At 50.8% G+C, this 25,728-nt stretch overlaps 1 protein-coding gene across 3 annotated transcripts in view; it reads right to left on the bottom strand.

Moving 5' to 3' along the window:
• Positions 1-242: 242 nt before the first annotated feature.
• Ephb2 (EPH receptor B2) overlaps positions 243-25,728 on the bottom strand; it is a 125,336-nt gene continuing 99,850 nt past the window's right edge. The window contains exons 6-15 of one of the 3 annotated variants that reach the window (XM_008848568.2): positions 22,635-22,797; positions 20,045-20,153; positions 19,231-19,298; positions 9,937-10,059; positions 9,196-9,443; positions 8,186-8,401; positions 7,297-7,446; positions 4,042-4,235; positions 2,412-2,567; positions 243-1,929 (exon numbers count right to left, since the gene is read on the bottom strand). In XM_008848568.2, the coding sequence (XP_008846790.1) occupies positions 1,821-1,929; positions 2,412-2,567; positions 4,042-4,235; positions 7,297-7,446; positions 8,186-8,401; positions 9,196-9,443; positions 9,937-10,059; positions 19,231-19,298; positions 20,045-20,153; positions 22,635-22,797 (1,536 nt within the window). In that variant the 3' untranslated portion in view covers positions 243-1,820. The remainder of the gene's footprint in view (positions 1,930-2,411; positions 2,568-4,041; positions 4,236-7,296; positions 7,447-8,185; positions 8,402-9,195; positions 9,444-9,936; positions 10,060-19,230; positions 19,299-20,044; positions 20,154-22,634; positions 22,798-25,728) is intronic. The other 2 variants (XM_008848570.2, XM_017802053.1) reach the window with 2 other exon arrangements.

Raw genomic sequence — 25,728 nt, 5'->3', positions numbered from 1 at the left:
CTCTGTCAGGCATCGGCACTGAGAGCTGAGCCATTCCAAGGCCCTTCCTTCCCTGCCTGTGCTTCTGAGGAGCTGGGACTAGAAAGCTTATGAGGTTTCTGTTTGTTTTTTGTTTCTCTGTTTTCTCAGTCCTGGGCCTTTTAGAATCCGGAGCAGGAAAGAGTCCCTTGCAAGAGTATAGAGTCATTTGGCACTTCCTAAGGGCACCAGAGTCTCCTCTTGGAACTTACGGAGTACAGGGGTCATTTTATAACTAAAGCATTTATTTCCGTTCAGTTCACTAACCGATTGTTCTGCGTTTGTGACCAGACCCCTTGGCTAATGCTGTCCCGGTGGTCAAGACCTTCAGATCTGGGCAGAGGCCTGGGGGGAGGGAGGGAGTAGGAGAGTCACATGGTCTCCCTGGGTACCCTCTGGAGGGCTGGGACGTCACAGTGAATAATCGGGGTCCTGGCTTCTGGGGCAGCCTGATCCAGGCTCCCAGAGGCAAAACTGGGTTTTGACCATCGGAGGGCACCCAGGAGCCTAAAGGGGCCTCTGTGCCTGGGAAATACCAGATAGAGTAGGGCAGAGAGAGCATGCTCGTGCAGGCGAGGCACAGAACACTTCTGGCCTCGGAGCACTCATCTGTTTCAGTCTGCTTTCCACAGCAGTCCCGGGTGGGATGCTCCCCGGCCTGGGTGCAACCCCTTTCATTCCCCAGTCTCACTCAGGTTCTGAAAGGCCCAGATGGCCCTGTGACAGTTGGCTTTGGTGAGGCCTGGCAGCCAGTGGATGGAAGGAAGAGTGTCAATGAAAACCATATAAAAATCCAGAAATGTGCATATAAAATCTCGCCCTTGGTGTATTGCCTAAGTCAGTAAGCAGAAAGCACCTTCTTCCTGGAGAAGGGTCAAGTCCTCAAAAGGTAGGAAATGTCAAAGTGTCACTTCATTGTCATTTAAAAAAAAAAAAACCCAAACGAACCCTCCCCAGACCAAAACCACCCCTGATCAAAATTCCCCCAGAGTCCACAAATCGCTGTAAACAAACCCAGATGCAAGATCAATGCTTCTCAGTGGCAGTCGGAGCTGATGACAGTCACCTCAGCATCATCTTTGTGGGGCGGTGGCGGGTCTGAGTGGGGCTGAAGACCTGGGTGGCCGTCCTCAGGGAGAGCTGGCCTGTTGGCTGTCACCCAGGAGCCCCCCTTCCACCTCCTGAGCCCACAGCAGAAAGTCTCTCAGAGTTTCTGAAATTGTCTCCCGAAGTGGACCTCCTCTTCTGTCTGCCCAGTGGCAGCCGGAATGGACTTTCTGGCAGCCATTCTGGGGTAGCTGCCTGTCCAGCTGCCTCTTGTGCCTGGGGTCAGCTGTTAGTGATACTCCAGTAACAGCTCAAGGCCAGCAGCCATCTCTCGCCTTCGTATTTGTTTTCCTGGAAGTGTTTCTCGGTTCTGGTCAGCTCACCTTCCCAGGAGTTGGAGAGAGACTGCGTTTGATCTCCAATGGGATAGATCACGTAGATCTCCCAAGCCCTTTTCTGTTCTCTCCCCCGCCCCCAAGAACCGTCGTTACTCTCTTTATGAGAATCCTCTGGAAAACGTTCCTTGCGTGTCCCGCCCCCTCCCAGATCTAGTTGCGAGTTCCCCCCATTCCCTTTCCTTTGACTTGCATGTGTTGTTGGTGACGTCTCATTGGCTGCAGCGCTGCTTGGTTCTTTCTGTTGCCTGTGGCCTTCTGGCAGGTGGCTGACCCTGCAGTGGACGGAGCAGCAGGAGGACCCGTGGAGGGGGAGGAGAGCGTGGTGTGGAGGAAGAGGCGAGCCGAGGCAGGCGAACGTCAAACCTCCACAGACTGGATCTGGTTCATCTGGGCCCGCATCACCTGGATACTGTTCAGGATTTTTTTCTGGTGGCCAGCCAGGGTGACCCCAACCCGGAGAATATCCCTTTGGGAGAGAAGCACACATTAGAAAAATGTGGGGATTGATGGGGCTGTGGGCCTGAGCTTTCCCAAGGGCTTGGTGCTGAGGAGCGGGTGTCAAGGCTGAGCTGAGCTACTCTGGGGCTGGAACACTTGGTAGGGATGCAGGGTGCCCTTTTCTCCTCTGCCACCAAGAAGCAGGGAGGAGCCTGCATTGGCTAAGTACCTATTTCTTTGATTTCTCCTTTACCCTGTGTGCTTCACCAAATCCTCATTTACAGATAAGAAAACTTTGGAGACTTCTGGGATTTGCCCAATCAGAGAGCCAGGAGGCAGCAGGCAGCCTTGGCTATAGATCTGGATATGACTCCTAAGCTGTCTGTTTCATTCCTTGTTTCCTGTCATCCCCACTGGGACACTGTCTACTCTTCACCCTCCAGAACTCTCTCCTTGGCTGGTGGCAGGTGGAGGACGGTGCCAGCGGGAGTGGAAGAGCTGTGCACTTACTCCATCATCATCTGAGACACGACGTCGAAGGAGCTGAAGCCAGCGTTGGCGAAGCTCTCTTTATACTGGCCCATCTTGATTGCCTCTAGCCACTCATCCACTGTGTTAAAGCTGGTGTAGTCCGGGACTGTTCGGTCCAGCAGCGGCAGGTTGATGCTGTGGGCGGGGCAGGCAACAGGGATAGTCAGGGCACATGGCCACAGCCAAGTGGAGGGTAGGAATGCACACACAGGAATCCCTGAGTGAATACAGGTGAAGGCGTGTGTACGTGTTTGTGTGTCGGGGGGCAAGAGTTAGAACCTGTGCAAGTATGTGTGAATGTGAGAGTGAGTGTGTGCAGGGTGACTTGAAAAGCTCAGAGAAGGCTCCGCTGAGCCCCAATTACAGAAGAGAGGCTGAAAGAACTCCTCCCGGGGGCCGTCAGTTTTCAGGGAGAGAATCTTTGTCTGGACTGATGAGGCTAGTCCCTGTTTTCTCCCTCAGAGTGATTCTCCATCCTTCTCTACCCTGGGCTGTGCTCTGGGTAGCTGAGCATGTGAACCATATCCAGACAAGGCTCAGGGCTAATGGAGACAGCTCTGGGCTGGTAGAGTGAGCATTTGTCATGAGAGGCAACACTCAGAGTCAGAGTGGCCGATGAAGCATCATGGTGAGGAGAGACAGTAAGCAGACCTCAACAGCCACAGAACTTGGTGCATGAAGGGCTTTGGCCCGGGGAATCTCTGGGAACGGCCAGCCCTGGGTCCTGAGAATGCTGCAGCCCCTAGTAAAGCCCCATGGAACTGTGGGTCCTGGAGACTAAGCATGCATAGGCCCAGCAGCTGCATGACCTGTGGCATCCTTGTGACTTGTGACAGATGCCCTTGGGTCCCAGAGAGTCAGAGTGAGCAGGACTAGCAGTTGCATGACTTATAATAGCAAGCTGAGCCTGGTGGAGCCTGCCCTGGGACCTCAGAGAGGAAAACTCAGGGTCCCTGAACCTGCCTTGTGCGTGGGCTGAGCGGTCTCTAACTGGGGACATGTATGTGCCATCAATGGATTGTGTGAATGTTTGACTGTGTCCATGTGTGAGGTGTGTGTCTGTGCCTGTGCCAGTGAGGGTGCAAATGTGTGCTGGAAGCCTGGCTGGTGTGTGAAGGCAGCTAACGAGGAGACGGTATTGAACACAGCTGATCTCTATGAAGACTGGACCATAGGGGAGACTTCTTAAATGTTGTCTTCACTGATTGGGCTTTATAGGGTCATTCTCCAGACAGTCTGGGTCTTGTATTCCCTGGCATCTTTACAGATGCCTAACAAGTACCAGTCCTGCATTCCCCACCCCAAGATGCAACTCTGAGCGTTTGCTTGAAGCGGGAGGACACAGGTGCAGCTGTGGTAGGAGGGCACTCCCAGAGTGGCGGACTGCCTGGGCTAAGCAGCACTACAGAAAGGGGTGCTGGGTACAGCAGTATCCAAAGAGGGGGCCGGGTCAAGTGGGGTGGGGCCAGAAAAACAGTATCCAGAGGGGGAGGTGGAGCCAAAGGAGGTGGGGCAAGAACAGCAGTTCCCGGAGGAGACAGGTGGGGCTAGGGTGAGCCACACCCAAAGGAGGGGGTGGAGCTTAGAGACAGGGGTGGGGCAGCCATACCCAGAGGAGAGGGGTGCCATGGCTTTGAGGCTGTTGGGGTTTCGGATCATCTTGTCCAGCGTGTTGACGATCTGGCCGAACTTGGGCCTGTGGTTTCGGTCCTTCTGCCAGCAGTCCAACATGAGTTGGTGCAGGGCGCTTGGGCAGTCCATGGGCGGTGGCAGCCGGTAGTCCTGCTCAATGGCATTGATAACCTGTGGACAACACGGAGACCAGGTGGGGCTGGGTGACTGGGGTGATGGTTTCAGCCCTCGCCAGGCCCATTCATCCCCAGAGCACTGCAAGCCTGGCCCATGGGCTTCTCCACCTCCTGGAGCTGACCTGGGTTCCCCCATCCAGTGACCTGAGGTGGCCTCTCCTCAGGGCCTGTCAGGAAGACCCTGCTGTGTTGGTCTCCCCCAGCTCCTCATTCTTCCCATCTGTGAGTGCCCTTCTGGCTCTGATGGCCATGGACACCCTCTTTGGCTCTCTGCTTGACCCCAAGTTTGTCACATTCTCAATGACTGCTCAGAGCTTAGGTAGAGACACTTGCTGGGTCAGCCTCACAGCTGGGCCCTCAGCCTGCCTAGTGACCCTTCCTATGGCCTCTGCCTGCTCCTCTGTCAGGAAAAGAAGGCCAACACTCTCTCCAAATGGCCCTGCACCATGAAGATGAGATTTGTCTAGAACGGGACCATTTCAAAAAACTTTCAAGTCCATCCTTCCTCTGCATTTAAGTGAATCAAAGTCCCTAGGATGACTTCAAACACATGGACTCTGCTACAGTGTAGATCTCAAATGTTCCCCAAAGGCCTGTGAGCTGAAGGCTTTACCCCCAACCTGTGGTACTATTGGGAGTTGGCAGGACCTTTAGGAGGTGGGGCCTCATGGAGGGAAGCTAGGCACTGCTGCATGGCTGGGAAGGGGATACTGGGGCGCTGGTCTCTTCTTTCTTCTTGCTTCCTAGCTCTGAGGTGAGCCTCATGCATACTAGCCAAGCCCTCTACCACAGAGCTACATCCTTTCTGCAACTTCCTCTGCACTCCCACCATGCACTATCTCACCACAGGCCCCAAGGAAACAGGCTAACCAGACAGAGACTGAAGCTCTGAAACTCTGAGTCAAAGCAAACCTTTCTTCTTTTTAAGTTGATTATCTCAGGCATTTTGTTGCAGTGACAGAAAACCAACAAACATAGAGTCTCCCCAATCTTTCTGACCAAGTTTACTCTCCATGGCTCCAAACTCTGCCTCTTATTCTCACTTCTGGGCCTTTGCATAGGCTGTTCTTCCTACGTACATACCTTCAGTCTCCAAATACTGATGGTCCTGTGAAAACTTCTTGACTAATCTTGTCCTGATTCATCCTAATTTTCACAACTATGAGACTTGACACCTACCTTCTCCAATTTAGCACCTGACCATAAAAGTTGCAGATGGTGCCCATTTACCCTGCCTCGCTAGTCAGAACCCACCCACTTGGTTGCCATCTTCCCAGGACAAGGTCATGACATGCTGCTGGAGAGCTCCCCACTAGCTTGACCAGTGTATCTCTTACCACTCACTAAAGAAGCCTCTTTGCAACAGATGGAGACTATTACAAAGTTTCATAACTGGTCAAACACAGAGAATAAGTGTCTGTGAGGTGCCCAGCACTAAGTGAAACATTTACAATGTAACCTCTGTACCTAAAGCTCAGGCAGCATAGCGAAATAGGAGGCAGAAAGAATACTAATGGGGGCCGGGCGTGGTGGTGCACACCTTTAATCCCAGCACTTGGGAGGCAGAGGCAGGCAGATCTTTTTTGAGTTCGAGGCCAGCCTGGTCTACATAGTGAGTTCCAGAACAGCTGGGGCTACAAGGAGACCCTGTCTCAAAAAAGACGCGCGCGCGCGCGCGCGCACACACACACACACACACACACACACAAAATACTAATGCATCTCTCAACTCTTATCAGCGAAGCTTCCTCACCAACAGATGGTGATTAGCCCAGAAAGCCAAAGCTGGCCACAGTGCAGAGCATAAGAAACTGAAGATCACTTATCCCAGAATAGGACACCTATATCAAACCTCTGCCACCCAAGGCTCTGGGACCATTGTGGAAGAGGGGGCAGAAAGACTGTAAGAGCCAGAGGGGGTGCGTGACCACAGCAAACAGTTTTCCAGACAGCTGGGAAGTTACTCATATGAACTTACAGCAGCAGTGACATCATGCTCAGGTCCCATGCAAGCTCTGCCAGATAAAATCCCAGCACAGACGTGGGAAAGTGGTTAAGAAACCCTAACACTACCTGAGAAACTATTGGCAACTGATGGCTGCTGGGAAGGGGAGAGTCGGTTTTCTTTAAAGGTGTGATGCTAGCTAGGTTAACCAGGTTCCAGTGGCACCCACACCAAAGAGCATGTGGGGACACAAATTTGAATCCATAGGCCTTGAGATATATATATGACAGTACATGAAACTGGGCAGGGGCATTAAGAGGGGTGCAGATTAAGGGGGGGTCAAAATATAATCAAATGTATTATATGAAATTTGTAAAAATTTAATTAAAAATCTTTCCTGATGGCTGCATCTGGTTCCTTGAAAAATCATCTTGGGGCTAGCAAGATCATTCGGTAGGTAAAGGCACTTGCCACCAAGCCTCACAACTTAAGTCTGAACCCCAGAACCCACATGATGGAAAGAGAAAACTAACTTTCAGAAGCTGTCCTCTGACTTCCACACGTGTGCATCCCTCTCCGCAGAATAAAAGACATTAAAACCAAAATTATCTGTCCCCTAGAGAAGCTGGGCTGGGTGCCTTAGGCCCGCCATCCCGGCCACTGGAGAGGCCGAGGAAGGAGAATGGGAAGTTCAAGGCCAGCCCTGGGCAACCCTGTGAGATCCTGTCTCAAAATAAAAAGTAAAAAGAGGGTTGGAGATATAGCTCTGTGGTAGAGGGCTTGGCCAGCAAGCAGGAGGCTCTAAACTCAACCATCAGTATAAAAAAGAAAGAAGGAAGGAAGGAAGGAAGGGAAGAAAAGCAGGTGGCATGGCCTCTTCAAGGCTGGCCGTGCTCACATGCTATGATTTGCTGATTGGCAGGTGAGCAGGTGGACCTCCCTACTTTCTCCCCTCTAGAGTCCAGGGTCCTTTGCAGACATTTGGGTCATTCAATATCAGTCTCAGAGTCAGGCCTTCAACCTCAAGGTTGACACAAGGCCAGGTGTTTCTGAACTTCCCCTCCCCCACCAGCCAGCTAGCAAGGTCCTGCCCACCCCCCTGAAGACTCACATCCTGGTTGGTCATGTCCCAGTAGGGCCGTTCCCCGTAGGACATCACCTCCCACATGACGATGCCATAGCTCCACACATCGCTGGCTGAGGTGAACTTCCGGTACTGGATAGCCTCTGGTGCTGTCCAACGGATGGGGATCTTCCCACCCTGTAGGAGGGGAGGGCAGAGGGAGGAGGTTGAGGGGCAGGATGGTATCCTGTCTGACTTCTCTCATACTCCCCACGCTGTGCTGTGCCAATCCCACAAAACCCTCACTGTTTCCCAAACACCCCAAGGGGCAAACCACAAGGCATTTGCATATGCTATTCCTTCTGTAGGAAATAGTTTTTCCCAGTCTGCCATCTGGATGCCACCTTCTCATCTTTTGAGACCCCCAGAAAGCCTTTCCCTGGTCTGCCAATCCTACAGTAAGCCCATGTCTGTCCATAGAGCAGACTCTCCCTTCCTATAACAGTATACTTGTGCCTGCCTTGCTGGCTCTAAACACCCTGGAATCTTCTGAGCTCTACGTTCAGGGCCCAGATCTTCTTTAACATTTAAAACTCTTCAACCTTGACTTCTGTCAGGGGACATCCCTGGTTTTGGTCATTCGAGGGCATCCAGAATCTGGCTCCACTCAGTGGTTCACCTTCCCCCATCACAGCCTGCACCCCAGTCACATGACCTCTTCAAGGGCACTTTAACTACTCTTCAGCTCTTAGCCTAACCCTCACCCCCATCAGCGATCCTCCTCTGCCTCCCCAGGCTGGGACAGCCAAGAGCCTAGGAGGTTTGCTGTGTGCCCATCCCTGTCTGCAGGGTCAGATGTAGGGTTGGTCTGAGCAGGGTGGGTGGACACCTTCAGCAAGGAGAGTGGCAATGCCCAGCACCCTCGCCGCCCCCTTACCAGAGCACTTGTGTAGGTGGGGTCAGATGTGTCGTCCTCCAGGAAGCGAGAGAGCCCGAAGTCAGACACCTTGCACACCAGGTTGCTGTTGACAAGGATGTTGCGTGCCGCCAGGTCGCGGTGCACATAGTTCATGTCTGCCAGGTATTTCATGCCAGCCGCGATGCCCCTCAGCATGCCCACCAGCTGGATAACTGTGAACTGCCCGTCATTTTGCTTTGAGGGAAGTGGGAAACAAGAGTCAATGGCAGGTCTCGGCTTTCTTTGCCCTGTGATCCCCATGGAAAGGCCTTGGACGCCCAAGGACCTCAGAGGGCCCCGTGAGAGGCCTGCTTCAGGGCAGTAGAGAGAATACCAGCTCTGAAGCAAGTGTACCTGGATTGACCCTCATGCCGCTGCGCATCCTTAAATATAGGACCCAACTTCTGAGCCTGCTTACTCATCTGTGTGTTAAATGGGGAGAAGTGGCTTTGGCCTCTCAGGGCTGCTCTGAGTTAAACAGGAAGGCTCATGGAAGGTGTCTGGCACCTGCTTCATAAATATTTGCTGAATGGCATCTGGCCTGGTGGCACGTTCCTGACACCCAGACCAGTGTGCTCTGTCTTTCTGGCTGGCTCTGCTCACCCAGGGAATTCCTCTGTTGGCTTTGCATGTTGGCTTTTCTCCCCTATCCTGTGTTACTTTGGAGAACTCTAAAGTCTGGGGAAAACCCTGGCTGTGGTGTTAAGACCCCTATCTGTGGTCTGGGCTCTCCCTTTGACCCTCTGACTGATTCTGGGTAAATGCTTCTTCCCTGCTGTGCCTAACAAGCAGGCTGCCTGAGCATGGATGGAAACAGCTTGTATGCCAACCCCAAGTGACTGCTTGGACTTCCTGAGGAACCTCATTGAGAAGGATTCTGAGATTGCTTCTGAACTGAGTGGGAAGGAGCTCTGGGATTGATTAGCAATGTCTGCCAGGGTAAGACAATGGAAGGTGGCAGCCCAAGCTCATGCCCAAGCTCTCCCTACCCGGAGGAAAGAGTCCAGGGAGCCATTCTCCATGAACTCGGTGATGATCATGACGGGTGTGCTCTTTGTGACAACTCCTTCCAGGTGGATGACATTGGGGTGGTCAAACTGGCCCATGATAGACGCCTCACTCAGGAAGTCCCGGCGCTGCTTCTCTGTGTAGCCTGACTTCAGTGTCTTGATGGCTACGAAGATCTCTCTCTTGCCTGGAAGCTTTAGGTGGCCGCTGCAGACCTCGCCAAACTCCCCTGGGGCAGACACACCAAGATAGGTAGGATGCCACATGCCAGGTGTAAGTGCCACCTCCATCACCTCTGCTGTGGATGCTTCTTGAACTCTTTCTATCAGACTCATTGTGAATGTGGGGTTCAGAGCAGGCCTCCATCTTTGAGGAGTAGTGAGTGGGTCCTTCCCAGCTGCCCCCTGGTGACTGGCTGGGTGTGAGGGTGAGAATATGGGGAGATCTGGGGTGATAGGGGTGGGCCTGCAGCAGAGCTAGGTTCCAGACCCACTTTAGTCTCCAACTTGCTGTGCCAGCTCCTACCTCATTCAGTCTCAACTTCCCCTTCTCTCCATGTGATGGTCTTACCAGATGACCATTAAGTGTCCTTTTTCTTTGGGCATTCTGAGCCTTCAGGAGGGTCCTTTGTGGCCCTTGATCCTCAACCTACCCTCAACTCTAGTGATATATACATTGGGGTGGTCACCCTGCTGAGTGGAACCATGTAGGATGACACCTACCTGCACCAATCACTTGCTCGATCTTGACACAGGAGATGTCAATTTCCTTAGCGAACTCACGCACAGCCTCATTGGGGTCTTCGTAGGTGAAGGGGTCAATGTAGATCTTCATGCCTGGGGTCACTGGGGGACAAGACCAGGCTTGGTCACATGGGCAGGATCGGAAGGCCCACAAATGGAAAAAGGGGAGCCATTCTCTCCACAGGGAAAAATGTCTCCATGGGGCCCCCATAAGAACTGGACAACTAACTGGGACTGGAGAGATGACTCAGCAGGTAAGAGCACTGGCTGCTTTTGTGGAGGACCTGGGTTCGGTTCCCAGCACCCACATGACAACTAACCATTCAGTAACTCCAGTTCTAGGGGATTTGATACCCTCTTCTAGCCTCCAAGCACATTGCATGCATGTGGTACACTTACATACATGCAGGGAAAACACTCATACACATAAAATAAAAATAAATTTTTAAAAATAATAATAAAAAAAAACTGGACAACTCCATGCAGGTCACCTGACTCCACAGAAATCAGAAACGTGACAAATAAGTTCTAATTCTTGTTCCAACTCTCATGGATTAGTAATGGCTTTCTGGAGCAGCTAAAAGACTCTTAGGATTGACTAGTAATATCTGTTCTGGGTGTGGGCACAGAATAAAAGGGTGGATAGGTTTACTGCCTTGTGACAGGCAATCAGGGTGAAAAGTAAAGGAAGAGGAAATGATAAAGGAAGAAAGAGGGCTGGGGAGATGGCTTTCTAGCCTGGATGAATCAACAAACTGGGTTCACTGAGACTGTCTCAAAAACTAAAGGTAGGGACTGGAGAGATGGCTTAGTGGTTCATAGCACTTGCTGCTCTTGCAGAAGACCCAGGTTTGGTTCCCAGCACCCATGTGGGTGCCTCACAATTGCCTGTAACTCCAGCTCCAGAGGATCTGACACCCTCTTCTGGCCTCTGTGGGCACTGCACTCACACATGTGCACATACATATAATTAAAAATAAAATGAATCTTAAAAAAAAAGTAGGGATTGAGGAAAACACCTGATATCAACCTCACCTCCACACAAACGTGCACGCCCATACACACACACACACACACACACACACACACACACACACACATTTTAAAAAGAATTGGAATTGAAACACAGAAAGAGCGGGCCTTAGACTATGGTGTTCTCAGAGTCCTGCTGAAGCCACCTGTCTCTCCAGGCCCAGCCCAAGCCTCTTCTGTAGGCCCAGAACCCTCTCAGTTGCTAGCTAACCACCCCCAGCAGATCCCCAGGGGACTTGGAGGGCTACCTCACTCACCAGGTCTGAGTACCCTACACTCTGGGGCCCACCTCCAGGGTCCCCTACTAGCCGAGCTTTAAATCTTTCTGGATTCCCTTCTGATCTGCCTGAAGCAGACATAAGACACTCCTTTTATCCCTGAGCTGACATTCATTTTTATTTTTTGATGCAGAGAGAGAAGAAGGCAGCTTGGACATCAGAGGCCCAAACTGAGCCTGAAATGAGTCTGTAAAACTCTGTGAAGGCAAGGAGTTGAGATCACCCCCCACCCTCCCCCTGCCAGGGCTCAGGCCTTCCTCTGTCTTCCCCAGCTCCTCCTTCTTGCTCTCCTCTGCTGGAAGCAGTTCTTCTACTCAGGAGCTGGAGTCCCCATAGGCCACCAACCCTGCTCAGCTGTGTGACTCTATACCTGTTTGCTGACCCCTCTCAGCTACTTCAAGACATTCCAGCAATCAGGAGAGTTGGAGCTTGCAGCCCAGGGACTACCAAACTGGCAGTTGTATTAGAACAGCCATATTCATTGCTTTCATACCACGAAGGCAGGATGAGATATTTATAAGAGATTCACAAAGCCTAACTGCTCAGCATGCACTCCTCCTCCACACTCTAACACATTAGCTGTGTTTGGGATGGTGGGGGTGGGGGTGGGGGGTGGGCTGGCCCTCTGGGTCAGGGGTTGTATATTGGAGTCTATGAGCCATCAGCAAACCCCCAAATAGGTTTTGGAAGGCCTGGACATCCCCAGGAATGGAACACACTTGTTTTTATCATTGGCCTTTTTGGATTAAAAAAGTAATTTGTGGACTGGCAAGATGGCTCAATGGGTAAAAGTGCCTGTTGGACAAGCCTGAGGACCTGAGTTTGATTCCTGGAAACCACCTTTAAAAAAAAGCTGTCTGTGGAAGTGTGCATCAGAAATCCCAGTTCGCCCATAGCCAGATGGGAGGCAGACAGGACCTTGGGCATTGTGGGCCAGCTAGCCCGGATCCAGAAATAGAGACCTTGCCTCGACAATGTTGAAGGAGCGCACCAACTCTGACCTCCACATGTGAGTTGGTAGCATGTGTGCACGGCACTCACACGCACACCATACACCCACATCAGTAATAAAAATGGAGACTGGGACTGGATTACACCATTTTAAAAGAAAGAAATTTGTGCTTTTTATAAAGTCTCCCAATTATGGTAGCAAATATTATCAAAATAATAATTTCTTGAAAAGTCCATCCCGAGTATAGACATCTGGATTTATCTGTATCAGAACCTTACACATAGGACTCGGGTAAGGGCTCCGTAAGTATAAGCACTTGCTATACAAGTGCAAGGACTTGAGTTCAAATCCCCAGCATCCATGTAAAGGCTGGCCCCAGTAGTGTGAGCATCTATAATCCTAGGGCTCCTTCAGGGAGATGGGAGGCAGAGACAAGAGGGTTCAAGGAAGCTCATGGGCCAGCTAGCCTGGAGTTCACAGTGGGAAAACAACAGAGACTGTCTCAAACAAGACAAGCAAGAACCAACACTTGGGGTTGTCCTCTGACCTCCACTTCAGTGCTGTGGCACACGTGCATCGCAGCATTCACACACACAGTTGTGCACACACACTCCACACATACACAAACATTTTATTTATTTATTTGTTTGTTTATTTGTTTTTTGAGACACGGTCTCCCTGTATCCCTAATTGGCCTGGAATTTGCTATGTAAGCCAAGCTGGCCATCGATCTCACAGAGATCCACCTGCTTTTGCCTCCCAAGTGCTGGGATCAAAGGCGTGTGGCCACCACATCTGGTCTACACAAAAAATATATATATAAAAAATCTTATACGCACATACATACTCCCCATATACATACATGCACACATATGAATAACCCCCCACAACACACACACACGAGAGAGAGAGAGAGAGAGAGAGAGAGAGAGAGAGAGAGAGAGAGAGATTGATTTGCATTCCTTTGGCCGTATGACCCAAACTTATAGGAGCCAGAGATCCCCAAAGACATCAATAATCACCACGTGGTGGCTCACTCCTTTGATCCCAGCACTTGGGAGGCAGAGGCAGGCAGATCTCTGTGAGACTGAGGTCAGCCTGGTCTACATGGTGGATTTCAGGTCAGCTGGGGCTATAGGAAGACGCTGTCTCAAAAAATAAATCACAAGCCAAAGCCAAGACCAAGTCCCTAGGAGCAGGGCTGGGTCCCGCTCCCACCTCACTCCTTGTTACCTGGCACACTGCTCAGAGCTCTGCAGGAAACAGATGCTCCATGCCTGGGGATTGAGGATGTAGATGACAGAGATGACAGTACCCGCAGCTGTCACATGCTGAGCCCTTTATCTGTGCCCGACACTGTGTCAGGCTCTTTTGGTTGTGACCTCAGCCTCTGACGGCCACAGCAGCTCTCCAGCCCATCAGGCTCTCTATTGTATACCTTGTCATCTCTTCCTCTTCTTCCCAATAGCTCTCAGAGAAAACTGCAGCTCAGAGAGGCCAAGTAACCTGGCCAAGGTCACACAGCGTGGAGCCCCAAGGTCCTTCAGACTTGAACACAGAGCTGATTCTTTTTTTTTTTTAATTTTTTAATTTTTTTAAACTTAAAAAAATTTTATTATTTTTATTTTATGTGTATGCATGTATTGCCTACATGTAGGTAAGTGCACCTGTGTCGTGCAATGCCCACAGAGGTCAGAAGAGGCTGTTGGATCCCCTGGGACTGGAGTTACGGACAGTTGTTAGCTGCCATGTGGGTGCTGGGATTCAAACCTGGGTCTTCTGCAAGAACAACCAGTGTTCTTAGCCGCTGAGCCATCTCTCCAGCCCCACAGAGCTGATTCTTATACTTGTGGCATTAGAGATTGAACTCAGGGTCTTGTGCATGCTAAGCAAATACTCTACCACTAAGCTATGTATCTCCAAGCTCTCACGGAGGGTTCTCTCAATCACTGTGCTCGCCAACTCCTGCCCAGACTCAGGCTTCCTCTACAGGATCAAGAGCCACAAGCCCCTCCTTTCAAGTCAGCCTCCTCAGAGCCAAGATCAGCTCCTGCAGCTGCCCTTTCCTACTTAGATTTAATGCATGGCCACAGTCTCCACTGGAGAAATCCAGGCAGGCTTCCCAGAGGAGGCAGCATTTTATCTAGTCACAGAGAGAAAGAGGAGGTGCCCCAGGGGTGAGGAGGAAGACATCATGACTTCAGAGGCAAGAAGTGATGAATCCTACCTGGATTCTTTTAGTGGAGACTATGGTCTCTCCCTAGGCACCACTGCCCTGCTTCAACCTGATCTATGGCCCCGATGTCGACATGACTTTTCTGTTCTGAACCACAGCTCCCAGACATCCATGCCAACAGTCCCATGTCCTCTTTCTGGAACTCTCTGCTGCCTGGGGATGTTTTACGTTCCCCAGGAAGACAGAGGCCGTGTGGGCCTCATTCTTCCTCAATCTCAGGCCCTGGAACACAGCAGGTGCTCGTGAATGTTTATTGGAGAATCATGGCATTATTCACTTACTAATCTTCCTCTGGGGTTCTGAGTACCTTTGTGAATTTGCTGAAAGCCATAGCTCTGCCCCCGGAGGAAGATTCTCATGGGAATACAAACGCCCACATTCCATATGCAATCCTGGAACATCTACAGAGCTGTGGGAAACTGTCTGTGGACTCCATGTTAGAAGCCCTTGCCTTAGTGTGTTGGTCCTATTATACATGTGAAGGTGGTATACAGCAGGTGCTAAGTAGACACTCACTACATATATAGTCAGTGCACATTTATCAGGTGCAGGCCTGTTCTAGGTAGTTTGTAGTTTTCCCTCAATCCGCCCTCCCGACGATGTTCCAGGTCAAATGCTATTGGGTTGAACTTACAAATCTGTCAACATCTACAACATACACAAATAGCAACTTCATTTGGTCCAACCTAATCTTACTCCCATTTTTCACACGGAAGACTGAGGCACAGGAAGGTGAAACAACCTGCCTAAGGTGACATAGACATGGGTTGGAGATGGCTCAGTGGTTAAGAGCACTGGCTGCTTTTGCAGAGGACCCAGGTTCAATTTCCAGCACAAGGTGGTTAACAATTGTCTGTAACTTTGGTTTTAGGGAAATCCGATGCCCTCTTCTGACCTCTGTGGGCATTGCATAACATGGGTGCACTTACATACATGCAGGCAATGCACTCATACACATAAAATAAACATAATAAATAAAATAATAAAAAGATGACATAGACACAATTGAAAATGGCAGGGGTGGGGTCTGAACCAGAAGGCTAGTCCCCCAGGCTGCCAGTTTTCCAGGCCCAGTAGGTGTGCATTTCTCTATGCCCAGACCATCTCACAAGGCAGCCCCACTCCCCCCAAGAGACATTTGCTGCCCTGGGCCTGGGCGAGGACCATGCAGCAATACCACGCTATTGTCCCCAGGCTTATGACTGTCAGCACCCCGCCCCCCATCCTGAACCTAGATGGGAACTTCAGGAGGCAGGAGGAAGGACCAGGCAGGCACAGTCCTGGGCTTCAATTCTACCTCTCTGGCTAACTGTCGTCACACATAAACTACTTCATGAGTGTGAATCTGGGATCAACCATAGTGTTGACCCAGCTCTGTGTCTGTCACTTAATCTCTCTACTCATTTCTGCCATTTTCAAAACAATCATAGTAAACAATGTCCCTCATTATGTGAACACAAGGGTTAAATGAGAGACCTCTTGTGTGTGCATGTGCATGTGTGTCCACATGTGTGTGTAGGTGCATGTAAAAGCGTGTGCAGAGACCAGGGAACAGCCTCAGGCTCTGTCCACCTTGTTTCTTGAGACAGTGTCTCTCACTGGCCTGGAACTGGCCACCTCCCCAACACTGGGACTGCAAGCACGTGCCACCTCCTGGCTTTTCCACATGAATTCTGGGGATCAAATCAGGTCCTCACATTTGTGCTGCAAGCACTTTACCAACTGAGCTATCTTTTGCCTGAGAGCATTTTTCTAAATAGCTTTGTAGAGCAGTTGGAAAACAAAGCAACAAATAATTATTGCCTGGCATAAGGAAACTTGGCTCTTACCAAATGTTACTATTACAAAGACACCTTGTTATGCTAATATCCACGATTCTTATAACCCAATCCTCACACAACCTGCATAGGAAGCATCATGCCTTATGTGACTCACAGAAAGATGTCAAGGCTCAGACTTCCCCAGGTCAACCAGCTGACCTGTGGCAGTATAGAGATGAGAAACAAGGTCAGTCCCTCAGGCTCTACATCCAGGCACCCTTGAGTTTGGTTCCCACTCAGCATGTGCCGATGGCTGAGCCATACACAGATCTAGATCTCCTCTCTTCATCTTGACTGTGCAAGGCTGTGGGGTAGATATGGGATCACATGGCGGCATCCTCCTTGGCTCTGAGAGCTCAGGGCAGGGAGTGGAAACTTGGTCTTAGTGTATTGATCTCTGAACACATCCTGGGGTCTGTTTTAAAAATAAACCTCTTCTTTTTCCTTCTAGTGACTCAGGCTTCAAATAAGCATGCTCACTCCCAGATGGCTCTGGGTGGTGGACTAGGCAAAGCCCACCTCAGGTGGGGTGGAGACAGCATAGGACGGTGGCAGCCAGAGCTTGGCCCCTGCCTCCTTCCCACCATCCAGCTTTTTTCATGAGTTCTGAGTTGGAAGTCAGGTCCTTGTAAGGCAAGCACTTTACTCACTGAGCTACCTCCCCAACTGTTGAAAACATTTCCCAGCACTCTGTGTGCATGCAGTACATCTAGCCACAGGGGTTAGAAGGGGGTGCTGCGGCTCCTGACTTATTCTTAACGCATTAGGAAGTAAAATGTGACTGGCAATTCCTCCTGACCTTTCTATTACGTGATGTTTAGAAAGTCCCTTTTCTTCTCCCTACCTGTTCAGTAGTCACTTCAAGATTCTGTTTGAGGCAGGGTCTCCCTAGAACCCTAGCTGGCCTGGGACTCATTATATAGACCAAGCTGGCTCAATCTCATAGAGATGGCCCTGCCTCTGCCTCCCGAGTGCTGGGGTTAAAGGTGTACGCCATCACATCTGCTTCACGTAAAGTTCTTAATGGAAAATTTAACAGCTTATTTTTACATTTACATCCAAAGTGATTTCTAAGAAGTCTATTTTTATTCTGTTTCTGTTTCAAATAAACTTTCCCTTCAAACTCTTTGTGCCGAAGGAGTCTGCATTCCTGGACTCTGCTCTCCCTTGACCCCCATCTCAAGGCCCACGTGGCAGTGAATGTCCAAAGGCCCACGTGGCAGTGAATGTCCAAAGGCTGGGGATGGGGCTTAATGGGCAGAGTACTTGCCCGACACAAAGGAAGTCTTGAGTTCCACCTCTAGCACTGCATAACCGGGTGTCATGGCACACCTAGCACCTGGGAGGTAGAGGCAGGAGGATTAGAGATCCAAGCTCACTCTTTCTTGAATACATAGTGAGCTCAAGACCAGCTTGGGTTACTAGAGACCCTGTCTCAAAAAACCCCAACAAAACCCAAAAGGTTTGAAACCCTGAATCCAATCACTTCCTGCCACTGATCACAGTCCTCACTACCTGGTCTACTACCATCGCATCTGCCCTGGTTGGCACAAGAGCCACCTGGAGAAGCCACAGCTGACAAGAATCTGCATGCAGAGTATCCGTCCTCCCACTTCCCTCTCCCACTCTGCCCCAGCCCCTGGGCCTTCACACTGGCTGTTCCCCCCAGCCTGCAATGCTTTTCCCAGAGTTATTACCAAGCTGCCAGCTCTCCCCATGCCTTTGCATCTTTGTTCACAGGAAGCACGCTCAACAGGACCCACACTTCAGCCTCCACTTAAACCTGCAACCCTGACCCCACAGCTTGGGGTCCATCACCCTACATACCCCATATATGTGTGGTGCCCACTATGTGCAGGTGCTAGGGAGACTTCAGCTATCCAGAGCCCCTGCTGGCATAGGACAGAGACTGGGTGACAGTTAGGGCAATGCCCCCCTGGTAACAGGCTCGGATTACGGTTGAGATCCAAGGTGGGCAGAGTCCCAGAGGGGTTTTCTGCAGGTTTTGTACGATGAAGTCATCACAGGATGTGCAGAGGAAATAGCAGGTGCAAGGATCAAGAGGTCAGAGGCACTTGGCACATCCAGGACCTGCTTGACCTTCCAGTCTGGCTGTAATGTGTAAGGAGGGGGTGAAAGAAATTAGGGAGGTGCTGGAGAGATGGCTCAGGAGGTAAGAGCACTTGCTGCACAATCATGATGACAGGAGTTCAGATCCCAGCACCCGAGTAAGCTGAGCATCCTGCCAATGGCCGTAATTCCAGCTCTGAACGATCTAATGCACACACACACACACACACAGCTGGGATTAGAGACCTGTGACACCACACCTGGCTCTATCTTATTTTTTGAGTCAGGGTCTCTCACTCAATCTGGTGTTCATTGGTAGATTAGACTGGCTGTCCAGTGAGCTCTGGGGATCTTCCTGTCTCCACACTCCCCTCTACCTTGCAGCACTAGGGTTACAGAAATAAGCTGACTTTTTTACATGGGTGCTGGCCATCCAAACTCAGATTCTCATGCTTGTGCAGCAAGCACTCTACCCACAGGGCTATCTTCACAGCCATAATCCTTTTCAAAAATAAATACAGTGAGCTAGATGGTTGTCCTCTGACCTACACACACACACACACACACACACACACACACATACGCACGCACACACACACAGGCACACATACACACAGTGCATACGCTCATACAGACACATATACTCACGCACACACACACAGTGCATATACCCAGACACATATACTCAAGCACATATACACACACATATACACATAGTGCATATTCATAGACACATATGCTCATGCAGATAGACAGAATTCATACAGACACATATACTCATATAGACAGACACACGTACATAAACAAACAAACAAAAGGAAGCTGGAGAGGCCCCTGTGGAATTGACAGAGGAGGCCAGGTGCCAGGTGGCTGGTGTGTACGTACTGTGGCCGCTGGTGTAGTGCTGTAGCTTGTCTGTGTATTCTGAGTCGGCACGCTCAAACCCCCGTCTTCTGGAACAAGAGCAAAGGGCTGGAGCCACCCGAAGGCACCCGGGGAAGTGGGAGCCACAGTGGGTGATAGGGAGAGGGTGGGCAGGCCCTTAAAGCTATTCCTGTGCTAAGAATGTTCCAGGCCTATCCTCTGTCTAGCAGCCTTACTCTGATCCCTCCTCAAACCAGGCTCACTCTGTCCCCTGCCCAAGCCCCTTTGAAGGAAGGAGCCAAGTCCTCAGATTCTAGTTGTGACTTCTGACTCCATGGGCTCCGTCCATTTGACCTTGCTGTGGCCCCTGGTTGGATAGTGGTGGTCTCTTTAAGCAGGAACAGAGTCTCTAAATCATGCTCTACAGCCACCTGGGAGTGGCCCTTCTCTCTTATCTCTGCCCTGGCTGTGCCAATCACTCAGGGTGCCAACCCCACAGCCCCTCCTGGCTAATCCCTGATCATCTTTCCAGCACTTCAGCCCGGCAGCCTTGACTAGAACAATGGCTTGCATCTTCTGTCATCATCCCTGAAGTCCCCAACATCCTGCAGTCATTCTTGTCCTCTGTTCTGGGATGGTCTGTCCTGCCCAGGTGTCTCAGTGTACAACCCTGACCACAGAGCACTTGTCAGGGGCGACGCCTAATCATGCTATATGGACAGCTAATGGTCACCTGAGGTATCCTGGCCTACTGGAGCCCCTCCTTGTCCCCAGTGGCCGAGGGCACGTCCCCTCTGCTCCCAGCTATGGCTCAGGCCCAGATGCCACCACCCACCTGTTACATACGATGGCGATGACAACCACAGCGATGAGGAAGACCAAGCCGGCAGCCGAGGAGCCGACGATGAGAGGCAGCTTCTCCTTGAGGCTGGTCTGGTACTCGGCTGCAGAGAGAGAGGGCAGTGGGTGCCTCAGCTTGGCTCAGGGGCCTGGCCCTGCTTCCATCCTCCGCCCTGATGGTCACTAGTGACCCTTGACTCCCCTTCTGCTCCTGACCCAGCACCTGTCTCATGTTGTACAAGGAGTAAGCTGTCACAAGGAACCTCACGGGAACCCCTGCACCCCACGCTGGGGCAGCAATCAGCAAGAATGGTCTGGGCCAGCCTCCCTGGTGGGAATCCCAACCCTGCCACTTAGGCAGCTTTGACAGACCACTCACATCTCCGCGTCTCCTCTCCCTTGTCTAGAAGATGGCAAGACTTTGTTTTGTTAAAAGAAATTTTGATTAATTTATTGAAAAAATTTTGTGTATGAGTATTTTGCCCGCATGTGTGAAGTGTACCACATGTGTGTAGTGCCTGTGGAGGCCAGAAGAGGGCACTGGATCCCCAGGAACTGGAGTTACTGACAGCTGTGAGTTGCCATATTGGTGCTGGGAACTGAATCTGGGTCCTCTGCAAGAGCAGCCAGTGCTCTCAACAACTGAGCCATCTCTCTAGCCCCTTATTTTTGTTTTGATACAGGGTCTCATGTAACCCAGGCTGGCCTTGGACATTCTGTGTAGCTCAGGATGACCTCGAACTTCTGATCTTCTTGCCGATACCTCCTGAGTGCTAGGTTTACAGGAACATGGCATCATGCTGGTGGTGGGGATTGAACCCAGGGCTTTGTGCATGCTGTGCAAGCATTCTACCAACTGAGCTACATCCCCAGCCCAAGATGGGGAGATTGACAGTTCTCAGTCCATAGGATTGTGGGTAAAGCTCTGACAACAATACTTGGCTTACAGTAAACACTCAAGCAGCTTGGAGTATCATGGCTGCTGTTTCTGTTGTCTCCCACGGTGACTTCTGGGACAGCCTTGTACTGTACTTCCTATAGAAACCCCTCCTTACAGTTGAGGAAACCCAGCTTATTGAAGCCAGGATTGGTCAGGAGTCATCAAGCAGGAGGAGGTCAAAGCTATCACAAGAACTCATCTGCCTGGCCCAAGGCCAGAGCTGAATGGCAGCCTACAGATGCACCTGGCACTGGCTGTAGTCTCTGCCTAACCACTCAGTCTGCTCCTGGTGCCAGCTACACCCACGTCCTCCTTCATTTTATTATTAAGAACAGGAGCTGGTCAAGGTCAAGGATGAGGCGAGCCTGGGTTCTTAGGGCCCACACATGGTCTGGCATACAGCGGGGGCCCTGGCACACATTTATTGAGTTAATAAAGGGAGGGACTTGGGACAGTGCCCAGTCGCCAGTCAGTGAGTTCGCCCGACACAGAAAGGGGCTTAGAAAGCCAAGAGGAGCCACCAGTGACGAAAGGGGAGACGGCGGGGGTGAGTGCTGGAAGACAGGTGGACACATGGGGAGGGCGTCTGGGGGGGGCAGGAATTTAGGATCATCCAGGAGCCTCTGCAAGCTTCAGCCTGAACAAAGGTTAAGGCCCATGCTCACAGTGGGCCAAGGCGAAGGAAATGCCCCAGAGTTCAGTTGGCTGGAGACAGAGCCCCAGAAAAAACTACTAGCCCAAGTATGTGTGAGGCCTCAAAGCAATCCCATGCTAGACCTCAGCCTCACACGTTTGATGATGATGAAGATGGGAATGACATAATTGTTACTACCCCTCCCCTTTTGAGATAGGGTCTTCTTGTAGCTCCAGCAGGCCCGAGACTCACTATATAGATCAGGCTGGCCTCTATGTCACAGAGATTCACCTGTCTCTGCCTCCTGAGTGCTGGGATTAAAGACATGCACCACCACACCTGGCGTATTCCCTTTTATAGATGAGAAAACTGAGAGGTCAGAGGTAGGCAATGTGCTTGAGGCCACACAGGGCAGTCAGCAGTGTCATTCCCATCTGTCTGCTTTGGAGGTCACACCCTTTGTATTCCTCTGCTTCTTAAAGATGACTAAAGCAGAGATGGTACTCAGAGCTCATGGAGTTCAAGACTAGGGAACACACATAGCACATAGACCTCATTCCCTTGCCCAGGGCAGACATTACTAATCTATCCCAGCACTTCTTCCTGCTGAACTTTGATGTGGCTTCAAATTTTTCAGTCCCATTACTAGTCATTGGAGTTGTAGATAGATAAAATGCTATCTCAGTTGGGGCACAATGCTTTCATTTTATAGAGAGACATCTACAGCGGGGAAAGAATGTGATTAACATGACTCTGCAAGTTAGGTCTGAGCTCCCAAGTATCCCAGAAGACAAAGTTGCCTGGATGATGTGATGGTCACGAAAGAGTGGGGACATTTCTGGGCCACAGAAGCAGGGGCTCTACGACTGGCGGTGCAATTTGCACAGTGCACAAAGGCTCACATCCAGGAGGGAGGTGGCTTGTTTTCCAGTTGGCGCAGGTTTCGTAGAAGTGGGGCCCCACATTTGCTAGTTTTGGGGCCCCTCCTCCTGCCCCCTGGACTCCACTCACCTTCTGTCATGGTCTGGAAGTACATCTTGCCGCTGTAGCGCCCGTAGCCCGCCACGGTGCGTGCCCGCACCTGGAAGACATAGATGGCGCCGGCTTTGAGGCCCTGCACCGTGACTGTGTTGGTGGGGCTTTTAATGGCTGTGGCGTTGTGCTCACTGAGCTCCTGCCGGGAACAGAGAAGATGGTTAGTGAGGGTGTTGCCCATGGCAGGTGGGAGACCACCGCCCTCCACTGTTCCTGTGACAGGGTCACCCAGTCTCGCCTGAACAGGGCCACTCTGTAGTGCTTCCCACAGAAGTAGGCAGAGCGTCCTCTGTCTTGAGGGTGTTGGATTTGGACACATGGCCTGCTTTGGCCACTGGAACAGTCTAGTGGGCATAATGAGAGTGGGCACCTGTGCCTGATGATCTGGTTCGGCTTTTAAGCTTCCGCAATCTACCAGGAAGAGGGGTTTTCACCACGTAACAGCTGGTTCCAGAAAGCACACGGAAACCTTGACCTAACTCTAGGCTGAACCAGGGCCACCCCACTTGACAGATGCAAATGCATGAGCAAGAAAAATAGCCACCTCTTATATGCTATCAGGTTGTTAAGATTGTTTAGCAGCATTATCTCTGCAAGGGCTGACAGATACACATATGCCGAGTGGCCACTGTGTACAGACACTAAGGACCAGACTCTCAATCCATCTTGTTACTTCTGCACATGACTATCATGGGCCCCTTTTTAAAAAATTGTTTATTGGCATTTAAATTATATTTTTATGTGTGTGACTGTTTTCCCTGCATGTATGTTAAGTTCACCCATGTCCTGCAATGCTTGCAGAGGGTGTCAGATCCTCTGGAACTAGAATTATGGATAGCTGTTAGCGCCATGGGGGTGCTGGGAATCGAAGGTGGGGTCCTCTGGAAGAACAGCAAATGTTCTTAACCACTGAGCCATCTCTCTAATCCGTTTGTTTTGAAACAGGGTCTCATGTAGCCCAGGCTTGCTTGAACTTGCTATCTAGTGGAGGATGCCTTTGAACTTCTGGTCTTCCTACTTCTACGTGACAGCTGTTGGGATTACACTCGGGTACTGTTTCATTACTGATCACCTGTGCAACCTGGGGCAAGTTTCTAAACCTCTCTGTTTCTCAAAGTGGGATCATCAGAGCTACCTTGAGAGGTTGTTCAAGGGATGAACAAGTCAGTGGGTATGAAGGGCTCACAGGGTAGGTTAAACAGCATAAGTGGAGGGGAGAGACCTGGCCTGGGTCCCTTTACCTGCAGTAAAGTTAGAGAAAGCTCCCTTAAGAATGGGGGGCTCTGGGCTGGAATCTTAAAGAAGAGCCTTCTGCAGGAAAGAGCAGTGGGTGCAAGCCCGGGGATGGTGAGGCAGGGGTGAGGAAGAGCTTTGGGTACACATGCTTGGGAGTGTCTCCTGTTGTTTCACACCAGGGAGCCAGGCATGGTTCTCCTAGGGAGGGTAGACAGGAGGCCACTTTTCCTGGGCCAGAGCATCTGCACCCTCCTCCAGGAAGCCTCCTGGATTACCCAGCTGTCTGTGTGTGCCTGTGCATGCGTGTGTGCGCATGTGTATCTCTGTGTGTGTGCCCCTCCTCGGACCTCAGAGCATCTGCTTTGGTACCTTTCTGAGGGGATTCCTGCCACTTCTTACATTGCATCCACGGCTGTCAGTTCATCAGGCAGGGCTACATTTGTTCTGTACCAAGCACAGGATCTGCTCAGAGTCAGGGAGGCGGCATGACCCATACACTTCCCAGTCTCTCCTGCTCCATCTCTAAATCCCCCAGGCTCCAACCATCCCCAACTTCTTCCCTCCCCGAAGGGCTGCCAGATCTGACACACATGTACAAGTTGCTCAGATAAATTAGGATTTCAGATAAACAATAAATATTTTTAAATTTAGTTTGTTTTTGAGATAGGGTTTCATGTAGCCCAGGTTGTCTTAGAACTTGCTGTGTAGCCAAGGATGACCCTGAACTTCTGATCCTCCTGCCTCCATCTTTTAAGTGCTAAAATCACAGGCACGCTTACTACATGATCCTGGGGATGGAACCTGGAGATTTGTGCATGCTATGCAAGCACTCCACCCACTGAGCTATACTCCCAACTCCCAAAATAAATTTAAAAAATTGTGTATGTATGTATGTGCTCATGGGTGTATGTGTGTGTACATGTGTGTGCTCTTAAATGTGGAAGCCAGAGGTCAGCATTTAGGTTGTCTTCATCCACTCTCCACCTTGTTTTTTGAGACAAGGTCTCTCACTGGTCTTAACCAATTTGGCTAGGTGGCTGGCCAGAAAATTCCAGAGATCCTCCTGTTTCCACCTCCCCAGAGCTGAGATTACAGGCATGTTCAGCTGCCCCTGATTTTTTTTATGTGAGTGGCAGGGATTGAACTCAGGTCCTCCTGCTTATATGGCAAGCACTTTACCCCCTGAGCCCTCTCCCTAGCCATGATTTTGTAATGTAGCTATGCCCCATTCTATATTTAGGACAAACACTAACATTTTCTTAATTCAAATTTAATCTTGGGCCCATGTTTTATTTATTTTTATAGTGCTGGGATGGAGCCCAGGGCCTCCCACATGTTAGGCAAGTGCTCTATCACCGAGTAAGGCCCTTTGTGCTGTATTTTATCTGGTATCCCCTGGACACGAAGCTCTTGCTCGGGCTTCCCTGGTCTGAAGGGCCCCTTTCCTTCCAACTGGAAGCTTCCAACTCATCAGTCAGGGTGTAGCACAAATGCCATCTCCACTGGGGACTGTCTCGATGTCCCAATCAGGGGCTGTGAGTGAAAATCCTCTTATATTGTTCCAATACGCATGTCCATCTTCTCTGAGGATGTGGATTTCCTGAGGGCAAGGACCACACTGTTCATCTCTCTTCAGCACACAGTAGGTGCTCACTTAAGGGCTTGAAGTTCTGGAGTGAAGTTCCACGATTGACCAGTAGGTGCCGCTGTGCCACACGGGATCTGGTCCAAGCATAGATTGCTTTGGATTCCGCACTCTGGGTGTGTATCTCCTTGGGATGCTGGGGGTTTGAATTCCAGATTACAGGAAGGGCAGGAGAGGTGACTGCTGGTG

Source organism: Nannospalax galili, unplaced genomic scaffold (genome assembly GCF_000622305.1).
Source record: "Nannospalax galili isolate Female #2095 unplaced genomic scaffold, S.galili_v1.0 scaffold184, whole genome shotgun sequence".
Taxonomy (NCBI): Eukaryota; Metazoa; Chordata; class Mammalia; order Rodentia; family Spalacidae; genus Nannospalax; species Nannospalax galili.
This window is presented reverse-complemented; position numbering and strand designations above follow the sequence as displayed.